This window comes from Penicillium odoratum (assembly GCF_028828045.1).
Source record: "Penicillium odoratum strain IBT 22623 chromosome Unknown utg000005l_segment0_segment0, whole genome shotgun sequence".
NCBI lineage: Eukaryota > Fungi > Ascomycota > Eurotiomycetes > Eurotiales > Aspergillaceae > Penicillium > Penicillium odoratum.
Window position 1 is genome coordinate 2,329,164 of NW_026643147.1, and position 15,940 is coordinate 2,345,103.

The window sequence follows — 15,940 nt, forward strand, 5'->3', positions numbered from 1 at the left end:
CGTGATGTACTGCAGCGGATCTCGGTGATTGGCCCGAGCGTCCCCGTTCAACTTCCCCCGGAATTGCGCAGCATCTCGGTGTTTTGCATTTGCGACAATCTAGATGGGCGCGTCGCTGGTCAATACAACAACGATTCGACCTACCTGATGGGTTTCTGCTCACTATTACCGGCTGTACACGCGTACGGTTCCCAACAGAGTATGTTCCAGCTCTGGAAATGACTCTCCGATTCCACCGCGACCACCTCCTCTCGTTTTATGAAGGCTCCTGGGGCTGTCCGCGACCATTAAATCATGGACTTTCCCGGAAGTGCCAGTACCAATGTTCACCTTATTGTTAGTTTACCTCGGTTTTTTTTACGTTCTATCTAACCCGAAATTAGGATGGCTTCTCGACGATCTATTGGAGGATATACACGGAAGAGTCAGGCATTGCGAACAATCAACCCGAAGGTCAACCCAACGGTTACATTATTTTGAAGCATCTCAGTCGCCTCAAAGACCTAGAGGCTAAGTTACGAATTCTCAACTGTTTGGCATCGTGTCCGAGGCGTCTCGGGCTCTGGGTTTTCTCCCCCACCCCGGACTTTGAAAGTTTAGACTCTTTATATGTGAGAGATGGAAATGAAGCGTCCAAAAGAATACTAGTCGATGCGACTACTCTCAAGGGTAAGAGATTGAACTAGTGAGCTTTCAACGATGAAATACCCATTTACTAAACTCCGAGATAGTCTCCGCATCGGGCAGCATCGCATCCCAAGATTTGGTCCGAAGCCTCTCATCGGATACGCAAAATCAGGCTGGATCTCAAGCGGGGCAGCAAAGACCCCAGCAGGCTCAAGCTACCCCCAGACGACCCGAGAGTCATAGTAGTTCCGCCGCCATCTATGCCTCCTTTATTTCCGCTGTTACCGGTGCAATTAGCCTATATATGATTCGCTCTCACGGTGCCTTTCCACTCGGTTCCCGCACTCTGTTTACGGCAGTGGAAAGCGTGGGCTACGAGAGCCCGCGGGTTAACAACGACAGCCCGTTTTCGAAGTCTTGCCTAACGTCGCTGAATGTCCAACTGAACGCCCCAGGGACATTGATGATTTCCTCCCAAACAATCTCTCAGGTTGGAATTTCGCGCCTCTGCGGCCCCCGAGATGATATTTCAGATGTTCTCCGAGTACAGCCAGGTACTGATATTTGGCTCTGTCCAAATGGAACCGTTGCGCGGCTTGTGACGGCTAACACTGAGCCTCCAACGGTCCCGTCGCCTGGCATTCCAGTTTCTGGAAATCTCGCGGCAAAGAAAAGACAATGGAAATTGGATGTGGTCCAATGGCTGGTGAATTTTGGGTTACATATTGACTCAGTGGATGATGAAGTATGGGTTGAGGTAGAGGTATGGGAACCCTTTTTCGCTAGGCTGGCCGGCGAGGCATGGCGGCAGAGTGATGAGCCCCAATCTGCACTTCCCTTAAAACGCATGTTGTGGCCAGCAAGATTCTGCTTCAAAAGAACCCCTCCCCAGACCCAAGCTCAGAACAATGGGACCTCTTGGCCCCTGGGTCTTCCAGAAGATCCACTAGACTTTGCAGAGCGATGGCCATCAGAAACCGACTCTCTCTTGGCAAATAACCATATAACTCCGCTCCCTGTGATCCATGAACCTCCCAAAAATGAAGATATTTCATCACCCAAAGCTGATAATTTGGACGGCTTCGAGAGTCTTTCTCGAATGGCCCAGTATCCTGATCTACCACCCACCAACTTGGTTTATCCGACCCCTCCAGAAGGAGCTGCTACGATTGGATTGCAAAATGCGAACCCGAGTGATGGTTTTCCGGACTATGTGGACTTTCAAATGACCCCGGGCGCACCGCAAGACCCAGCAAATGATCACAATTCTAGGCTTTCTCCCGATGTCGCAATCGGAAGTGGCCGATATGATGCTAGTGATGATGAAGATCTTTTTGGGGAGATGAATGAGAGGGACTTTGGGTCGAAGGGAATTACCGATGCTGATTTCAGCTTTTTCGACGACCCAGATTTTGAGATGAATGACGATTCTCCTAATGTACCTTACCAGGTACCTCCACACCCAGTATTGGAGGAGAGCAAACCCGAGGAGAGTGTTGCGGTAACCAGCGATTTACCCGTCAGCGCCCCACCTGATGCTTCAGGTCTCACCCAGGATGTGGCACCAGAGGAACCAACTCCCAATGAGACGAAAGATGAAAATTCAGCGCCAGTGGATGAAAGTATGTGTCTGGAGTCATCCCAAGATGCCTCACCGGATCCGGAAAGTCCACCCATTATTAGCCCTCCTTTAAGCCCCGTGGAAGTCAAAAAGATCCTTTTCTCGGGAGGGAAAAAAGAGGACCCCGAACGACCACAAGAAACCCGCACTCAACAGGGGCACTATCATCCTGTGGCCTTCGAAAAGAGACTTGGAAACTGGAGTGAAAAGTACGGAGCTGCGGGTAAATTTTGGTTCGCTTCCGGGGGCACCCTTGATGCCTCAGATCTCACTCCAAATTCAATTCCCACTATTGGACTGCCCCATCGTGGTCGATCCGGAGCGAACAATTCTCATGCAAAGTTTACGAGTAAGAACGTACCGGCTATCACTTTGGATAATGATGAGGGACCTGCGGACTCAGATAGCGAAACGAGTGATGAAAGTGATGAGACATCCTCTGAACATGCCCCCACTCCGATGGCGGTCCCATCCTTAAAGAGAAAGCGGGTACCTTCTGAGTCTGATATTCAATCCGTCGCATCCCCAGCCAAGTCCACCGGTGTACCTGATGTGAATTCAGGACTGAAAGTTGAGAACTGTACTTTCCTTGGGAACTTCCTGGCTAATTTCTCGGATTGGTCGTTCATCGGTTATTTCTCTGCCTTGCAGGCTCAACAACTTCCCGTTCTAGTGCGGAGAGAAGACCAGATTCCTATCGCTCAGCTGCTTGTTGACCAAATCACGCAGTCCTCTCTGGACCACCAGCTTGGTGGCCATATCGGCCTTTTTGGACTTGAGAACGAGAGCTTGACATGGCGAACTTATCTCGAAGAGACCAACTTTCTGGGTCAGGTTGCGAAGCTTGATCTCAAGACATATGCGTCATTACAAGAAGAGGTGACTATAGCTCCGGTGCAGCAGCCCCCGAAGGATGTGCCCAGAGGATCGATCTTAAGGCTAGCTGCTCCGCATGTACGTATGCGTCGGGGTCAGGAATACCTGGAGGTTCTCCCTCCTGCTGTTTCGTTCTGGGAAACATTCGGCCTGGAGCCTGCCCACGGTTCAAAAGATATCTCGGCCTACTGTATTCATCCCTACGCCGCGTCCAACGCTGCCGACACTTTTCTAAATCGGTTCGGGCTTCATTACGATAGTTGCCATCTAGGGAGTCATACCAGAGGCGACAAATCGATAAGTTTCGAAAATGGTCTTCGATCATGGGACTCCGAGTCGTCCAGCTATGTTTCCATGATGCAATCTTTGAAAAGCATATGTGAAGAACTTGGTATGTTATGTCTTTCGAAGAAGTATTGCTGGATTTTGGCTTACCCCGTCGACTAGGCACCGATCTGTCTCAGTACTCACCCAGCACAGAAAACTGTGTTGTTTATATCATTAATCCGTTCCCTCATGCCGCAGCACTTGCTGACATCTGCGCCGCTTTTTGGACTCTCTTCCAGCAAATCGCCGCCGACGCTGATCGTCAGCAGGGTCAGCCAGTCAATGAAGTTGCCCTGCAAATTATCCCGATGGACTTCATCATGTCTGAGGATTCTATGGTTGTACCTACTCAGACGGAGTATCTGAACCTAGCTCTGGAAGTTTATAGCCGTTGTCGCCCAAATAATTTGGACTTAAGCTCTCTGCTTGGTGCTCCGGCAATTCTTTTGGCAGATCCTTTGCCCAAGGCTATCAATTTCCGACTTGCGCCAGACAAAGGCTCCCCTCTGCAAGATGGGCGCAGCCTCCATATCGCTTACTCAAAAAGCTCAGATCAGCGATGGCTGTCTGTAGCTTGGTCCGATAGCAGCGGCAGCCTTCAAACTAGCATGTCATACTGTCTACGTTATCGCACTCGCGGTACAGCTAGGCCGATCGCAGAGGTGCGCAATGAAATATGGGCCACCACGCGGCACATCTTAGAAAAATTTCAAGCCCAGTGGAAAGTCATTCTTGTTAATTCTGAACCTATCGATTCAGAAGAAGTGGAAGGTAAATTCTCACGAATATTGTTTCCCCTCATTCAAGCTTTCTTGCTAATCCTTCCTAGCGTGGACCAATATGGCTGAACAACAGAATAAGCTGCGACCAGCATCTATGGAGCTGATTATTATGACTGTTAACACTGTCCCCGACCTGGTCCTCGAGCCAAATATCTCCCATATGACCCCTAGCATTCTCAACACACATTTCTCCTCTACTCCCGTCTCGACTCCGAACCCAAGTGTCAGTATTGCCTCGCCCGAGCAGACTGGCAACGCCCCGACACCCAGTGCCCCCTACAACGCTCTCACCCCAACTGAACTCTCCCTGGAACCTGACTCGGATGTCGTTCTGACCGATATTTTGGACGAGTCCTGGGCAGTTACGTTATCCCACCGCCTCAACACTTCTCCACACGTTACCGAATTCCGCCCTGCGCTGGCTAGCGGGTATCTCCTTCGTCGCAAGGGCACCACTGACGGCGACGGTGTATTCACAATGACCGCCAATCTTATTCACTCCCAGCGGCCTGCTTCATCACACGAACCTCTGCTTAAGGATATATTGGGGATGTATCGCGATCTCGCATCCCTGGCCCGGGCAAGAGGCATGCGCAGCGTTCATGGTAACACATTGCCATGGCATATCGCAACTGCCTTGCGTGCGCAGGAGCTCCTGAGCTATGTTTTCTAAGGGACATCATTATGATCATATCCGGGTTGGGCGGCGTTTTGGATTTTTTTTATTACTATCTTATTCTATCTTCTTGTTTCCAGTATGTAGATGGTGGTTTCACGGGTGCATTGCATGCATATCTTTCTTAAGGGAGACTGGATATACCATCGGCGTCATGATTTTTGTTTTTGTGAATGCGAATGACACCTGAGTGTACTCCTTCCATTTCCGCTTCCTTTTTCACATACATACATATTTTACATATATTCTTATCATAGGACTTTCAAGATCTTATGTATGCATATCTACCGGATAAGGTCTAACATTGGCCTTAATTTCATTTCAAGGTCTGACCCCTTTTATTAAGTAATATTTGAATTGAAGACGCCCACGAGGAACCTGACTAGCTTCACTGCTTGTGGCATATGGTAGCAACTGGACTCTTGGAAACTGAAACAAGGCTCGCTATTTACATAAAACACTTGATGCACAATTTTTTCGCTCAGAAGAGAATCTCCCTTCCAGCGGCCTTGAACCTTGAAACCATAAAGCCCGGGGTGCAATTCGCTTCCCAGTCCTCATCGAACCCCGAGTTCGGATTGTGTGGGTTGAATGTTTGCTTCTTCGAGGAGAAAATGGGGAAACTGCTGGTCTGGTCCTCTAGACCCGGTGACTCAACATCGCTGCTTTCCGAGTCGCTGCATGGGCAGGTCGAGGTCGTCCTGTCCCCAGGTGTGGTACAAGGACAAAGGCCCAAGGAGCGATTGCAAGGGACGCATTTGTAGTACGCCCGACTGGTAACACCGGAGCTACCTGGGCGGGTGGATAACCGGATACCTGGAAGTCCGCATTGTTGGCATTTCCAGCCCTGTGACGCGCTCTGTAGCAATTGGATGGTCATGATGGTAGAAGGTTGAATTTCGAGCATTGACTAAGGTACATGAGTGACTGATATGTGCAGATGAAAATGGGTATTACTCACACTGAATTGGAGTAGCTTGATGTAGCAGACTATAGAAGACTTGTCTGGCACTCCAAAGTCCGGGGAACATCCTATCTTTTAAACATTTTGCGGGGGACGTAGATCTCTATGACGCTATTTGGATCAACAAAGGTATAGGATTGCTAGTCTTGGAATATCGTCATGGGATTCTTGAAAAATCACGCAAAAGTAAGGGGTTCTAGACTCAATTGTGATCGTAAACGTAAAGCATAGCTGGATCGGGTTAAGTCAGGCCCCGTGGCAAACCGAAGTTTTAGGTAATATCACGCAAATGCGTCAAATGACCCTGAACACGTGTAAGTATTTTGCGTCTCTCTCCCATTAAATTTTACAATTTTACGTTATTGTTATCAAATAAGTTGCTATTTTCAGAGAAATACAGTGAATGACTCGGGCCGGCGGTGGTGCAGTGATCTTATTTGCTGTGAGGGCCGAGCCTTCCCCGCATTCTGGGGATCCAAATTCAATATAATATCTTTTATGTATACCTATAGCCACACACCGCTCAGGCCAATGCCCAACGTGACCCTAAGAGTAATGTTGAAAAATCCTGACTAATCTCACGTCACGCTTGATTGAAGTGAGCATTTACCCAACATATCGAACACTTCGATCCTACATTTAATCCAATGCCTAGGTCCACGGGTGTTCGCATCTTTCTCAAAGGCCCGTCGGGCAATTGCATGCATTGGTCATCGCAAGAGTCATATATCATAATTGTGAAACCAGAACATGTCCATCAAAGCTGAGTCAAAATACAACGAAAAGAAAGAAAGGAGAAAGGAGGAAGGAGAAATGGAGAAAAGAAACCCCCCCCAAAGCAGTCCAAACTAAGATCAAGCAGAATTAAACAAAATCAACTCCAAACGCTCAAAGTCCCACGAATGCATGCATATATATATATGTCCCAACAGACTCAGCATTGTGTACATGAACAAGGTTGCGCCAAAAACTCCAGGTTCGTATCGGGGGCTCGTCATCGTGGCAAATATAAAGGACGGAATGTGAAGAAGGGGTATATCGCTTTGTTTTCAGAGGTAAGTGATGGGCGACATCTAGGATCACCCTCCCTCCGCTTCCTCTTCGTCTCCATCTCTCTTCTTTGCGAAGAACGACACGTGATTCTGGACGGCATAAATGGCGAATCCTGCAATGGCAAGGAGTAGGAAAAGGACAATGATGATGATTGCGATTGTGATGTTTCGTTGGACCATCTTGTCAAGCAATGACCCCCGTGGGGTGCGCAAGGCTAGAGATGGTGTTTTTGAGAGCCCCGATTATATCACAGCTTGAGCGAGGAAATGCAGCACTTCGTGGTGGGTATAGAGAACTTGAAAACTGGCCTGACCAGTTCAATGATGTAGCGAGTCGGGGTGAACGTCTGCGGTGCGTTGGCAGCAGTGAGGGGTTGATATGGTGTATACTTCTGATACAAGATAAGGTGTAGAGCGGGGATCCCTGGTCGGAATGTGGAATAGTAAGAGCCAGATGAGAGACTAAGATGGAATGTACAATGGAAAGAAGAGAAAATCGAATAAGCGGCTGGAATTTCAGCGGCGGTTCTTAAAAAGAAAAGATGATTTCTTCCCAGCCATGTGCTTTTTGCTGACGGGGGGCTGGGGTTAGAGATCTCGGCCGCGTGGGTCACGGATATCATTTACAGTTTAGCGCCCGAGGTTAAGTACCAGGTACCAAATAACTTCCAACCTCTTCGTTAACATAAGTCGTAACGAACCCGAATTAGATAAATTATACTATTGAAAAAAGGTAGGTAAACACTGAAGTTATTGAAAATACTATAGACTTGAAACATAGGAATGGCAGTGGCCATTTTATGAATGCATGTTTCAGTGGTAGGTATGATATAAGCTTAACATGGGGATGAGACTATATCCGGTGCCCGGATGGTCTAGTGGTATGATTCCTGCTTTGGGTTAACATCCTAACTGCAGGAGGCCCCGCGTTCGAATCGCGGTTCGGGCCCTCCTTTATTTTTTTGTTTTTCTCCCTGAATGCAACCAACATGCATGATTGTTTCTTATCAACTTGGAACTCAAGCGTTCGTTATATTGTAAATTAATGATGGTACAATATTAGGTAATTGATGTGCAGCATATATCAATAACCTTGGTAGAAATAGCGCTTCAAATGTATGCACAGCAGCCTACAGCGCTTTTTAAGCATAATAAATACAGGTCGTATACGCGTTTTTATGCTCTAATTGAGCATCCATAAAGTCCAATTTCTCCGAATTCGCCTTCATTTTCTTGGCATGGCCAGGTGGTTTAACACCAGTTACTTTGAAATGCTACCTGTCTAATTCCTCCAGTCGGGTCAAGCGTGCTTCAGTCCGATTCAAATCATCACATGGAACTGCCAAAACGTGTGCAATCATTTTTGTACTTTTTTGAAGTGCATAAATAACCTCAAAAGCGATCAGACCCAGTATCAGTAGTATCAATCTGATTAATAAATGTACTTTTATAATTCGAAACCCATCTTTCAACAGTTGAAATATAGATTGCTAATTTCGTTCGATATCAGGAGCTCTACGGCGTCTGTGGTGATATTGGGATGTCGATGGAGAAAAATAATAACACATTTTCGCCAATTGTAGGTGGTGGTATATAAAAGTCTGTATGCGCAAGAGCAAGGATGGAATTAGCCGGTTCAGCGATTTGTGCATGTTTCGAGTGGTCACCGTAAATTTGATCGATACAATTGCAAAGAGATTTCTCTTGTTCTATATCAAGCTTTCGATTGGATAGAGATCGTTCCCATAGCGATTTTCTAACCTTGTAACGATGGAGAAGGGTTGAGTACGACACAGCGAATTAACGCGGAATCTGAAAAATATTGATCTTTCATGTTTGTCATTGGTTTCTATGCACGTCTAGGGCCCTCTCCATACCATCCTCACATTTACGTATAAGCTTCGGCATATTGGATGGTGGTAGGTAAAAAGGTGTGGTAAATGGGGTGTCCTTCTCAGGTGGATGGCTGACCCAAGCGAAACGAGGTCTGTAAAATTGGTAAGATTTGTAAGGGCCAGTTTGTCTGTACTGTATTCCGACCGAAATTGAAGATTGAATCTTAAGCTAAATGCCATAATCAAAGAAATTTTTCAAACAATGGATTCTGCTTAGGTAAAGAAAGACATTAAATCCTAGTGCAACATAAATCAGCGTAAAAGCTGAGGCTAAAGGCAGTTGAAATGCACATCAATCACCTGTATACCCTGAAAGTAACATGCATATAATAATGCTTGTTTCTGCTTATGTAAATATCCGGTGCCCGGATGGTCTAGTGGTATGATTCCTGCTTTGGGTTAACATCCTAACTGCAGGAGGCCCCGCGTTCGAATCGCGGTTCGGGCCCTCCTTTCTTTTTTCCTTTTTCAATTTTTGTAGAGTGATTGATGAGCTTTCCTAAGTTACCCTTTTCTTTTTTAGGTTACGGAAGTCCCACATGCAAGTGGCTGGAGGAAGCCATGTCATCTATATCTGCTCGGATCCCTGTCATAACAACAAAATAGCACATATTGAATGAAGTTCATGAAGGCAGTGACTACTACTATGTACACCCAAAGAAATACTTCCAGAGTTGTATATCTCCGCAGATGTGTGACATCTCAAGATTACCGGATTATTTACGCTGGCCTTTCTTTTCCGCTCAATCAACCTTTGGGCCTCCATTAAAGCGGCAATTCGACCAGCAATAGTGAGACTTGTGTCAAAGTAAATGTCGGGTCTGCGCGGGTAATCAGTAATATCAAACCCTGGCTCACAAAATTTTTTCTACAGCACGCTGAGGCTCCCTGCGTGGATGGTTGGGTAACTAGCGGGTACCCAATCTGTTCTTTTGAGGTACTTGGCGCATTTGTGTACAGCTATCACAAACCTCGGCGTTTCATGAGCGGACCATTGTGATTTTACTAATTGTCTCCTGGCAGTCTTCACCCTGGCACATGACTTGTAGCTTGCTCGGAAGTGCTCCATATTCCCCTGGGCAGAGTAGAAACCACTTGTCAAATCGGTCCACGGGTTTCGCCTTTAGGGCATTTTGCGTGGAACGCGAGTACCTTATCTGACTATCAAGAGGTAAAAGGTCGACACCCTTTGTTGTGCACTCTGGCCGGCCACAATTGGATCTAAAATAATACCAAAGGACGTAACAATCGGTGTCAAGCTTTGACCAGTAAGCAAAGGGATCGTCCAAGTGTTCCTTGTTGCATCCGGAGCACTTGCGGGCGATAACATCATGAGGAGGCTCGCGCAGGATGAGCATATCATCAACAAGATGCTTTCTTGGACGAGCAATCATCCAGCCGTAAGCACCCAGCACCGCAAAGGCCAGTGTGAGTATGTCCAGAATTTTAAGATTGCCTTCGCATCTCTGCAGAAGATGGTAGGCATTCTCAAGATCAGCACGACACATGATTTTGCGTTTGTTGAATTTGAGCCCGTCTTGTGCTTGTATGAACTCGACTAATGGAATAGGAAGGTCCTCCCAATCCCAGCAATCGGACTCTTCGAACTCCGCTGGAAGATCACCCGAAAAGCAGTTGATTGCTTGTAGATCATTTGCTCGCAAAGAATGGGCCTTTGCGCCGAGAATAGATATAAAGGCGCATGATAGTTTCTCTAGGCCATGCCAGTACTCTGCTATCATTTGAAGTCCTGGATTCCTCTTTTTGGGGGTTAGTATATATAGAAAAGTGGGTTAGATCTCACCATACCCGAATCTTATCATTTGTAGCAGGTAGTGTGTTAAGGGTTTCGGCAATCTGACTAGGCTCGAGTTTAATCACGAGTCCAAATACCCTTTGAAATGTTGCCTGATCTTCATTCGTGACGCGAATGCGATGCGATTGTTCTGTTGAAAGAATGGCCTCAGGAAAGACTTCCTTCAATTGGGCCGCCGCTTGGCCTTTCCAGGCGTTCCTTATAGCGCTTGTTTGTCGTGATACGCAGAGATTTTGAGGCAATCAGAGATCTAACTCGTAGAAGTTTGGCGAAATCTGTATGCCACTTAATTGAGCTGCGAGGCTCAACGCTCGATCTTGCGATACACCGAAACGGCGACGCCAGCTTCGAGCCTTTTCTCCATCACTCTTCAAGTACATAAAACGCTAAGGGTGGGCAACGAAAATTATGAAGCGCTTATAGCGCTTTTTGCATGGCGTCAGCTCCAGATACAAAGTCAAGCCTGCGAAATCACCCCAGAGGCGAAGGGGTTCTAGGTCAAGTTTCTTGAACATCCGTTGACGAAAATTTGCGCCCCAGCAAATCTCAACCTTTGCCTTCATTGCCGCCCGGAGCGCAAAAGTGAATTTTTCATGGATATCAAAGAGATCTTCTGGGTACATTTCTTTGCAATGCCTGCTAATATCCCTCCGCGCAAGATGATCGAAGCGGAGACAATTGTTTTTTGTGGAAAACCCAGCTTTATTTAGCTGCAGGATGGAAGGGCTAGACATATCTTCAATCTCCCCGCAACGAGGGTCATCAATACTAAATGTGGGATTGTACAAGTGGCAAGCGACAGCGGCATCCATGTGGCCACTTGGTCGAACCAAATATTTTCCAGGGCGGGTAGCGCCTTGTGATTTCCACCACGCGACTTCTTCTTCCCGAAAACTCCCAAAGGCTTCATCAATATTTCATCCAGGAAGACATTGCGAGCCTGCTTTGTAATCAGCTTGGGCCAAGCCGTATCCGGCCAGCTAAGAATCTTGCCTTCAGTTGTGTTCCCCCCCTGCGACTGCGGCTCTTCAAGAGCCTGAATGAGATCAAGTAATTTTCCCACATGTATCATCTCCTGTCTCGGTAGTTCAGAATCGGGGTGCGGTAGCCATAGATTACCAAAGATGTGAATTTTGCTTTTTTTGGCCATATCGAGGACCCCGTAAGGTAAATTTAGGTAAATGACACAGGCTTATTAGCACAAAGTCTCACACAAGGAGAAAAAGAAAAGGCATAGAAGGGGAATATGGGCGATAAAGGCAAGAAAAGAAAATAGAGAATGCTAGGGGAGATGGATATAAAAGGATAGGCGGGCCAAGATAAACACAGATTGTATTCGGAACCTTCCGTTAGACCTTTCAAGAGAAGATGGTGAGGTTGATGTCGCATGCATGTGAATGTGGGAGTACGCACGCCCAAGTCCACTTAACACCACATTTGTACCCTGAAAGATGGGATTTGCAACGTTTGAAACCTAAATTTGAAATGTGGCATTGATCGCCCGGAACGCCTCCGCTCCACTTCGAAACTGACATGCAGAACTGAACCCCTGAGCCTTTATGGGCAGTCAATGAATGTATTGGATTACAGGAACGGCCGGGTAAAGTATAGTTGCGAATGAAACTGGTTGTTTAGGGAGAACTACTTTTACCCGAGGTGCCCATATCGGACCCCGCGACGACGCTCATAGATACCTAAGATTCGACTCTTGAGAAACTTCATGAGTTCATTGGCAATAGGAAATTCCAGGGCGTTAGACATAATCTAAAGACCGAGAAAAAGCCGCGTGAACTTTTGATTTCCCCCAAATTCCTGTTGATCACAAGCCCTCAGCACTACGGAGTAGCCCTAAACATTGATGACACAATGCCGAGCACATCCGAAACAACGCCGGGGTCAATAGTATGAAATCATTATTGTATCCATAAGAAAACTCCAAACCGTTAGACCGAAATCAATGGCCACGAGGACCATCACGATCCATCCTGGATCAATGCGAGACATTTTAGGTGTATTCTACAGGGATCGACATACAAGACTGGCTGATTCTCCGCATCAATACATAGATCGTCCTTCTCCTATTTATCTTCCACAACTATCCCTAGCCACATGTTGAACAGCGGGGCACATCCCGTGAAGATCGTCACTAACTGAATATTCCGGTTAAGCCGAACACCTGAAGTGGACGCAAAATACAAAGTTTAGCTAGTTTCGATTACATATTTGAAATCAGGATGCTCATAAAAAGTGCCCAACTGGTTCCACTGGTAACGAAGAGCGAACCGTGCGCGGCTGAGGTGAACTCGGGAACGGAGAACAGAATATTCGAATTCCCTGACAATCGGATATCCCGACTCTTCTTTGGCCCGACACTTGAATTCCTGACAGAGACGCTACAAGAGTCGGTGGACGAACCGCGTTCTATCCAATATCCAAACGAAAGGGATGTTATTTCTTTGTTCCTGGTTACCGAAATCCACGCTATTGGCGCTATCGCAAGCCACGATTTCTGGCGCGGATGACAGGCGACGCTAGCCCCGATCCCGGTAAAAATGGTCAGGGGAATGGATCCCCGAGGACCTTGGATTTTTCTCACTGTCTTTGTTCCACGATCCTCGATCCCACTTAGAATTCAGTGGCGTCCAATTGATATTTCAAAGATACATCACAAATTTCTGGCATATTTTTGTACTTCGTGACTCCTTTAAGTTGAGACATTTAGATCCACACAGAAATTGGCAATAAAGAAAACATTTCTATTTATGCTTTTTTGACGGGAGAATGAACCGTGGAAACCTAAGGTTGTCCACGTTATAAGCCGAAGGAAACTGTCCGTTTCCACCTTCATTGACGATATTGAGCTCTGACTGGTCAAGTTAGTGCACAGTTGTGTCAGTGCATCAGGTACATTCATGGTTCCTTGCTCTGGGCTCCACTCATGCATGACCCTAATCAACTGAACAAAGAACCCTACTCGACTCGTCTCCGCTCTACGCCCCATCGATAGTCAACCGTCAAAACTCTGACCGATTGCTGATCATCTGTGTAATACTTTGCGTGCATAGAACCTGCTCCCGTAGGGTACACAGACCATGCTATTGCCCGTGTCTGTTTAATAGTAAACAATATCTCTTAAATCCCAATACTTTCTAACTTTATCCTTTTCTGGTCTCCACGGTGGCTTGCTAGGTTTTTCAACTACTTCCTAAATCAGGCTCAGTGCGCCTCCAATCCTTGAATCTGTTCTTTTGTTCTTTCCTCTTTGGGTTAATTGACCCCACGATCACTATTTATCCACGAGGTGCACAAGGTGGAATTCCGTATTAAAGAAAGTGGCTCTGGCATTGATCACCGTGGGACTTCATTCTTTCTTTTCTGTCCAGACCCGTCGGATCTACGCTGTGGATTCTCTCATTCGTTTCACTATACACTCCTTCATGCAACAATGACTACTCTATCCACAGTTCGAGGCCATGAGGCCCTTGCAGTCAGCACGGTCTTCACCAGCCTGGCGACGATCCTAGTGGCTATTCGCATTTACACCCGAATGTTCATGGTGAAGCAGATGGGAGCAGATGACTATGCTATCCTAGTTGCCCTGGTAAGATTATATTCCATTAGCATGTAATGTAAAGATTCCAACTGACTCGTTCCCTAGGCTTTTTCTTGGGGTTTCTACGGATTATTCGTGGGCGGTAAGATCTAGCTCTAATAAACCCTCTCGTCCAACCACTAACACCAAGCTAGAGGTTTATCATGGCATGGGCGCCGACTACGATATTATCCCCCACAAGACATACATTACTCAGATGCTTTGTTTCTGGGCCTCCATTCCCATCTACCAGACTAGTCTGATTACCACCAAACTGTCCATTCTCCTACAGTACCGACGAGTCTTCTCCACCACACGACGGATGCGATTGGCTTGTAATATGCTCATCGGGTTCCTGATCATTTACGGGACCTGGACAGTTATCAGCGCCTGGGTAAACTGTGTACCTGTCGCCAAGTTCTGGGATCCGACCATCGCAGGCTTCTGTTTCAACAAAGAAGCACTGTGGTTCTCAAACTCGGCGATCCACATCCTGACCGATCTCTTGATTCTTATATACCCCATGCCCGTCATTCGCTCTCTCCAATTGCCGAGCAGACAGAAATTTGCTTTAATGGGCGTCTTCGCTCTTGGTGGATTGTATGTTCTCCCTTTCATCTTTCCATCCTCCTATCCACTAACACAAATCCCCCAATCCAGCGTCGTAATCACCAGTATCCTCCGCTTAAAGAGTCTCCTCGTCATCTCCCACTCTAATGACCCAACCCGTGAGTAAAACAAGATCCTCTAGCAACCGTGAAAACACTCCCTCCTAACACCTTCCAGACGACAACGTCGGCGCGGCTGAATGGTCCGCAATCGAATGCAACGTCGCAATTATCTGCGCCGCCCTTCCAAGCATCAGAGCCTTCCTCTCCAAATTCCTTCCCCACATTTTCTCCACTGGCAGCAATGGATACCGCAGCCGGACACGACCTTCTCGCACAGGTCGGAGCGCCCTTACAGGCACACATACCAATGTCCAAGCATCCGTCATCGGAGGCCGCGATCTCCACGACGCAGAGTACGATCTGGAGAATATGTCTCCGTCTGGTTCATCCCATGATAGCCTCTCAAAGGGGCAGGATACCAAAGTGGAGTTTTCTGGGATCAAGGTTACGACGTACGTTATGCAGGAGTCGACTTCTACTCCGGCTAATGATGATACGGCGAGTACGAAGGACTTGGTTCTTACTCACCGGGAGAGTTTCTGATCCTTTTTATTCTCCCTTCTTCTTCTTCTTCTCTTTCATGATTCTTTTCTTCTTTTCCCTTTTTCTTCTTTTCTGGATTATGAAGTGACTTCATCCCGATTCCTTTTCATCTTTGATTTATCACCTTTTCCTCGACGACACTTTTCCTTTTCTTTCATTTCATTTCATGTGAATGTCTAACTACGACTATATTTGTATATTTGGAGGAACCTTTTCTTTGTTCGGTTCCTGGGGGGGTGACTTTATTACGTTGGGATTGGTTGGTTTGGTTTGGTTTGGTTACAGATACTTTTATATATACCCCGTCGGAGAAGCCGACTCGACCCATATCAAGAAAAATAACTTGAATAAACATGTGATATTCATCAAGGTCGCCGATCTATGTAACGAATCCAAAACAAAGAGCCAGACTGGATAGGTTCGGCCATTCCAAGGGGTAAGGTCATGATGCATTACATACTATCCAGGCAGGGAGCCGCAAGAATTAAGACCATTGAA

General features: G+C 46.8%; 4 protein-coding genes across 4 annotated transcripts; 2 read left to right on the forward strand and 2 right to left on the reverse strand.

Moving 5' to 3' along the window:
- Positions 1–294: 294 nt before the first annotated feature.
- On the forward strand, positions 295–4,906 carry N7520_006415 (uncharacterized protein; the record flags this gene model as incomplete). The annotated part of the gene is made up of 5 exons (XM_057140349.1): positions 295–336; positions 384–669; positions 732–3,515; positions 3,572–4,222; positions 4,281–4,906. 5 exons carry the CDS (start codon positions 295–297, stop codon positions 4,904–4,906), a joined length of 4,389 nt encoding a protein of 1,462 aa, XP_056994355.1.
- A 484-nt stretch (positions 4,907–5,390) lies between these two features.
- N7520_006416 (uncharacterized protein) lies at positions 5,391–5,789 on the reverse strand (the record flags this gene model as incomplete). Its single annotated transcript, XM_057140350.1, has 1 exon — positions 5,391–5,789. The coding sequence occupies one exon, from the start codon at positions 5,787–5,789 to the stop codon at positions 5,391–5,393; it is 399 nt and encodes a 132-aa protein (XP_056994356.1).
- A 4,011-nt stretch (positions 5,790–9,800) lies between these two features.
- On the reverse strand, positions 9,801–11,708 carry N7520_006417 (uncharacterized protein; the record flags this gene model as incomplete). Its single annotated transcript, XM_057140351.1, has 4 exons — positions 9,801–10,580; positions 10,630–10,843; positions 11,090–11,404; positions 11,467–11,708. 4 exons carry the CDS (start codon positions 11,706–11,708, stop codon positions 9,801–9,803), a joined length of 1,551 nt encoding a protein of 516 aa, XP_056994357.1.
- A 2,373-nt stretch (positions 11,709–14,081) lies between these two features.
- N7520_006418 (putative integral membrane protein) lies at positions 14,082–15,442 on the forward strand (the record flags this gene model as incomplete). Its single annotated transcript, XM_057140352.1, has 5 exons — positions 14,082–14,237; positions 14,295–14,331; positions 14,384–14,828; positions 14,889–14,956; positions 15,015–15,442. The coding sequence occupies 5 exons, from the start codon at positions 14,082–14,084 to the stop codon at positions 15,440–15,442; spliced, it is 1,134 nt and encodes a 377-aa protein (XP_056994358.1).
- Between the last annotated feature and the right edge of the window lie 498 nt (positions 15,443–15,940).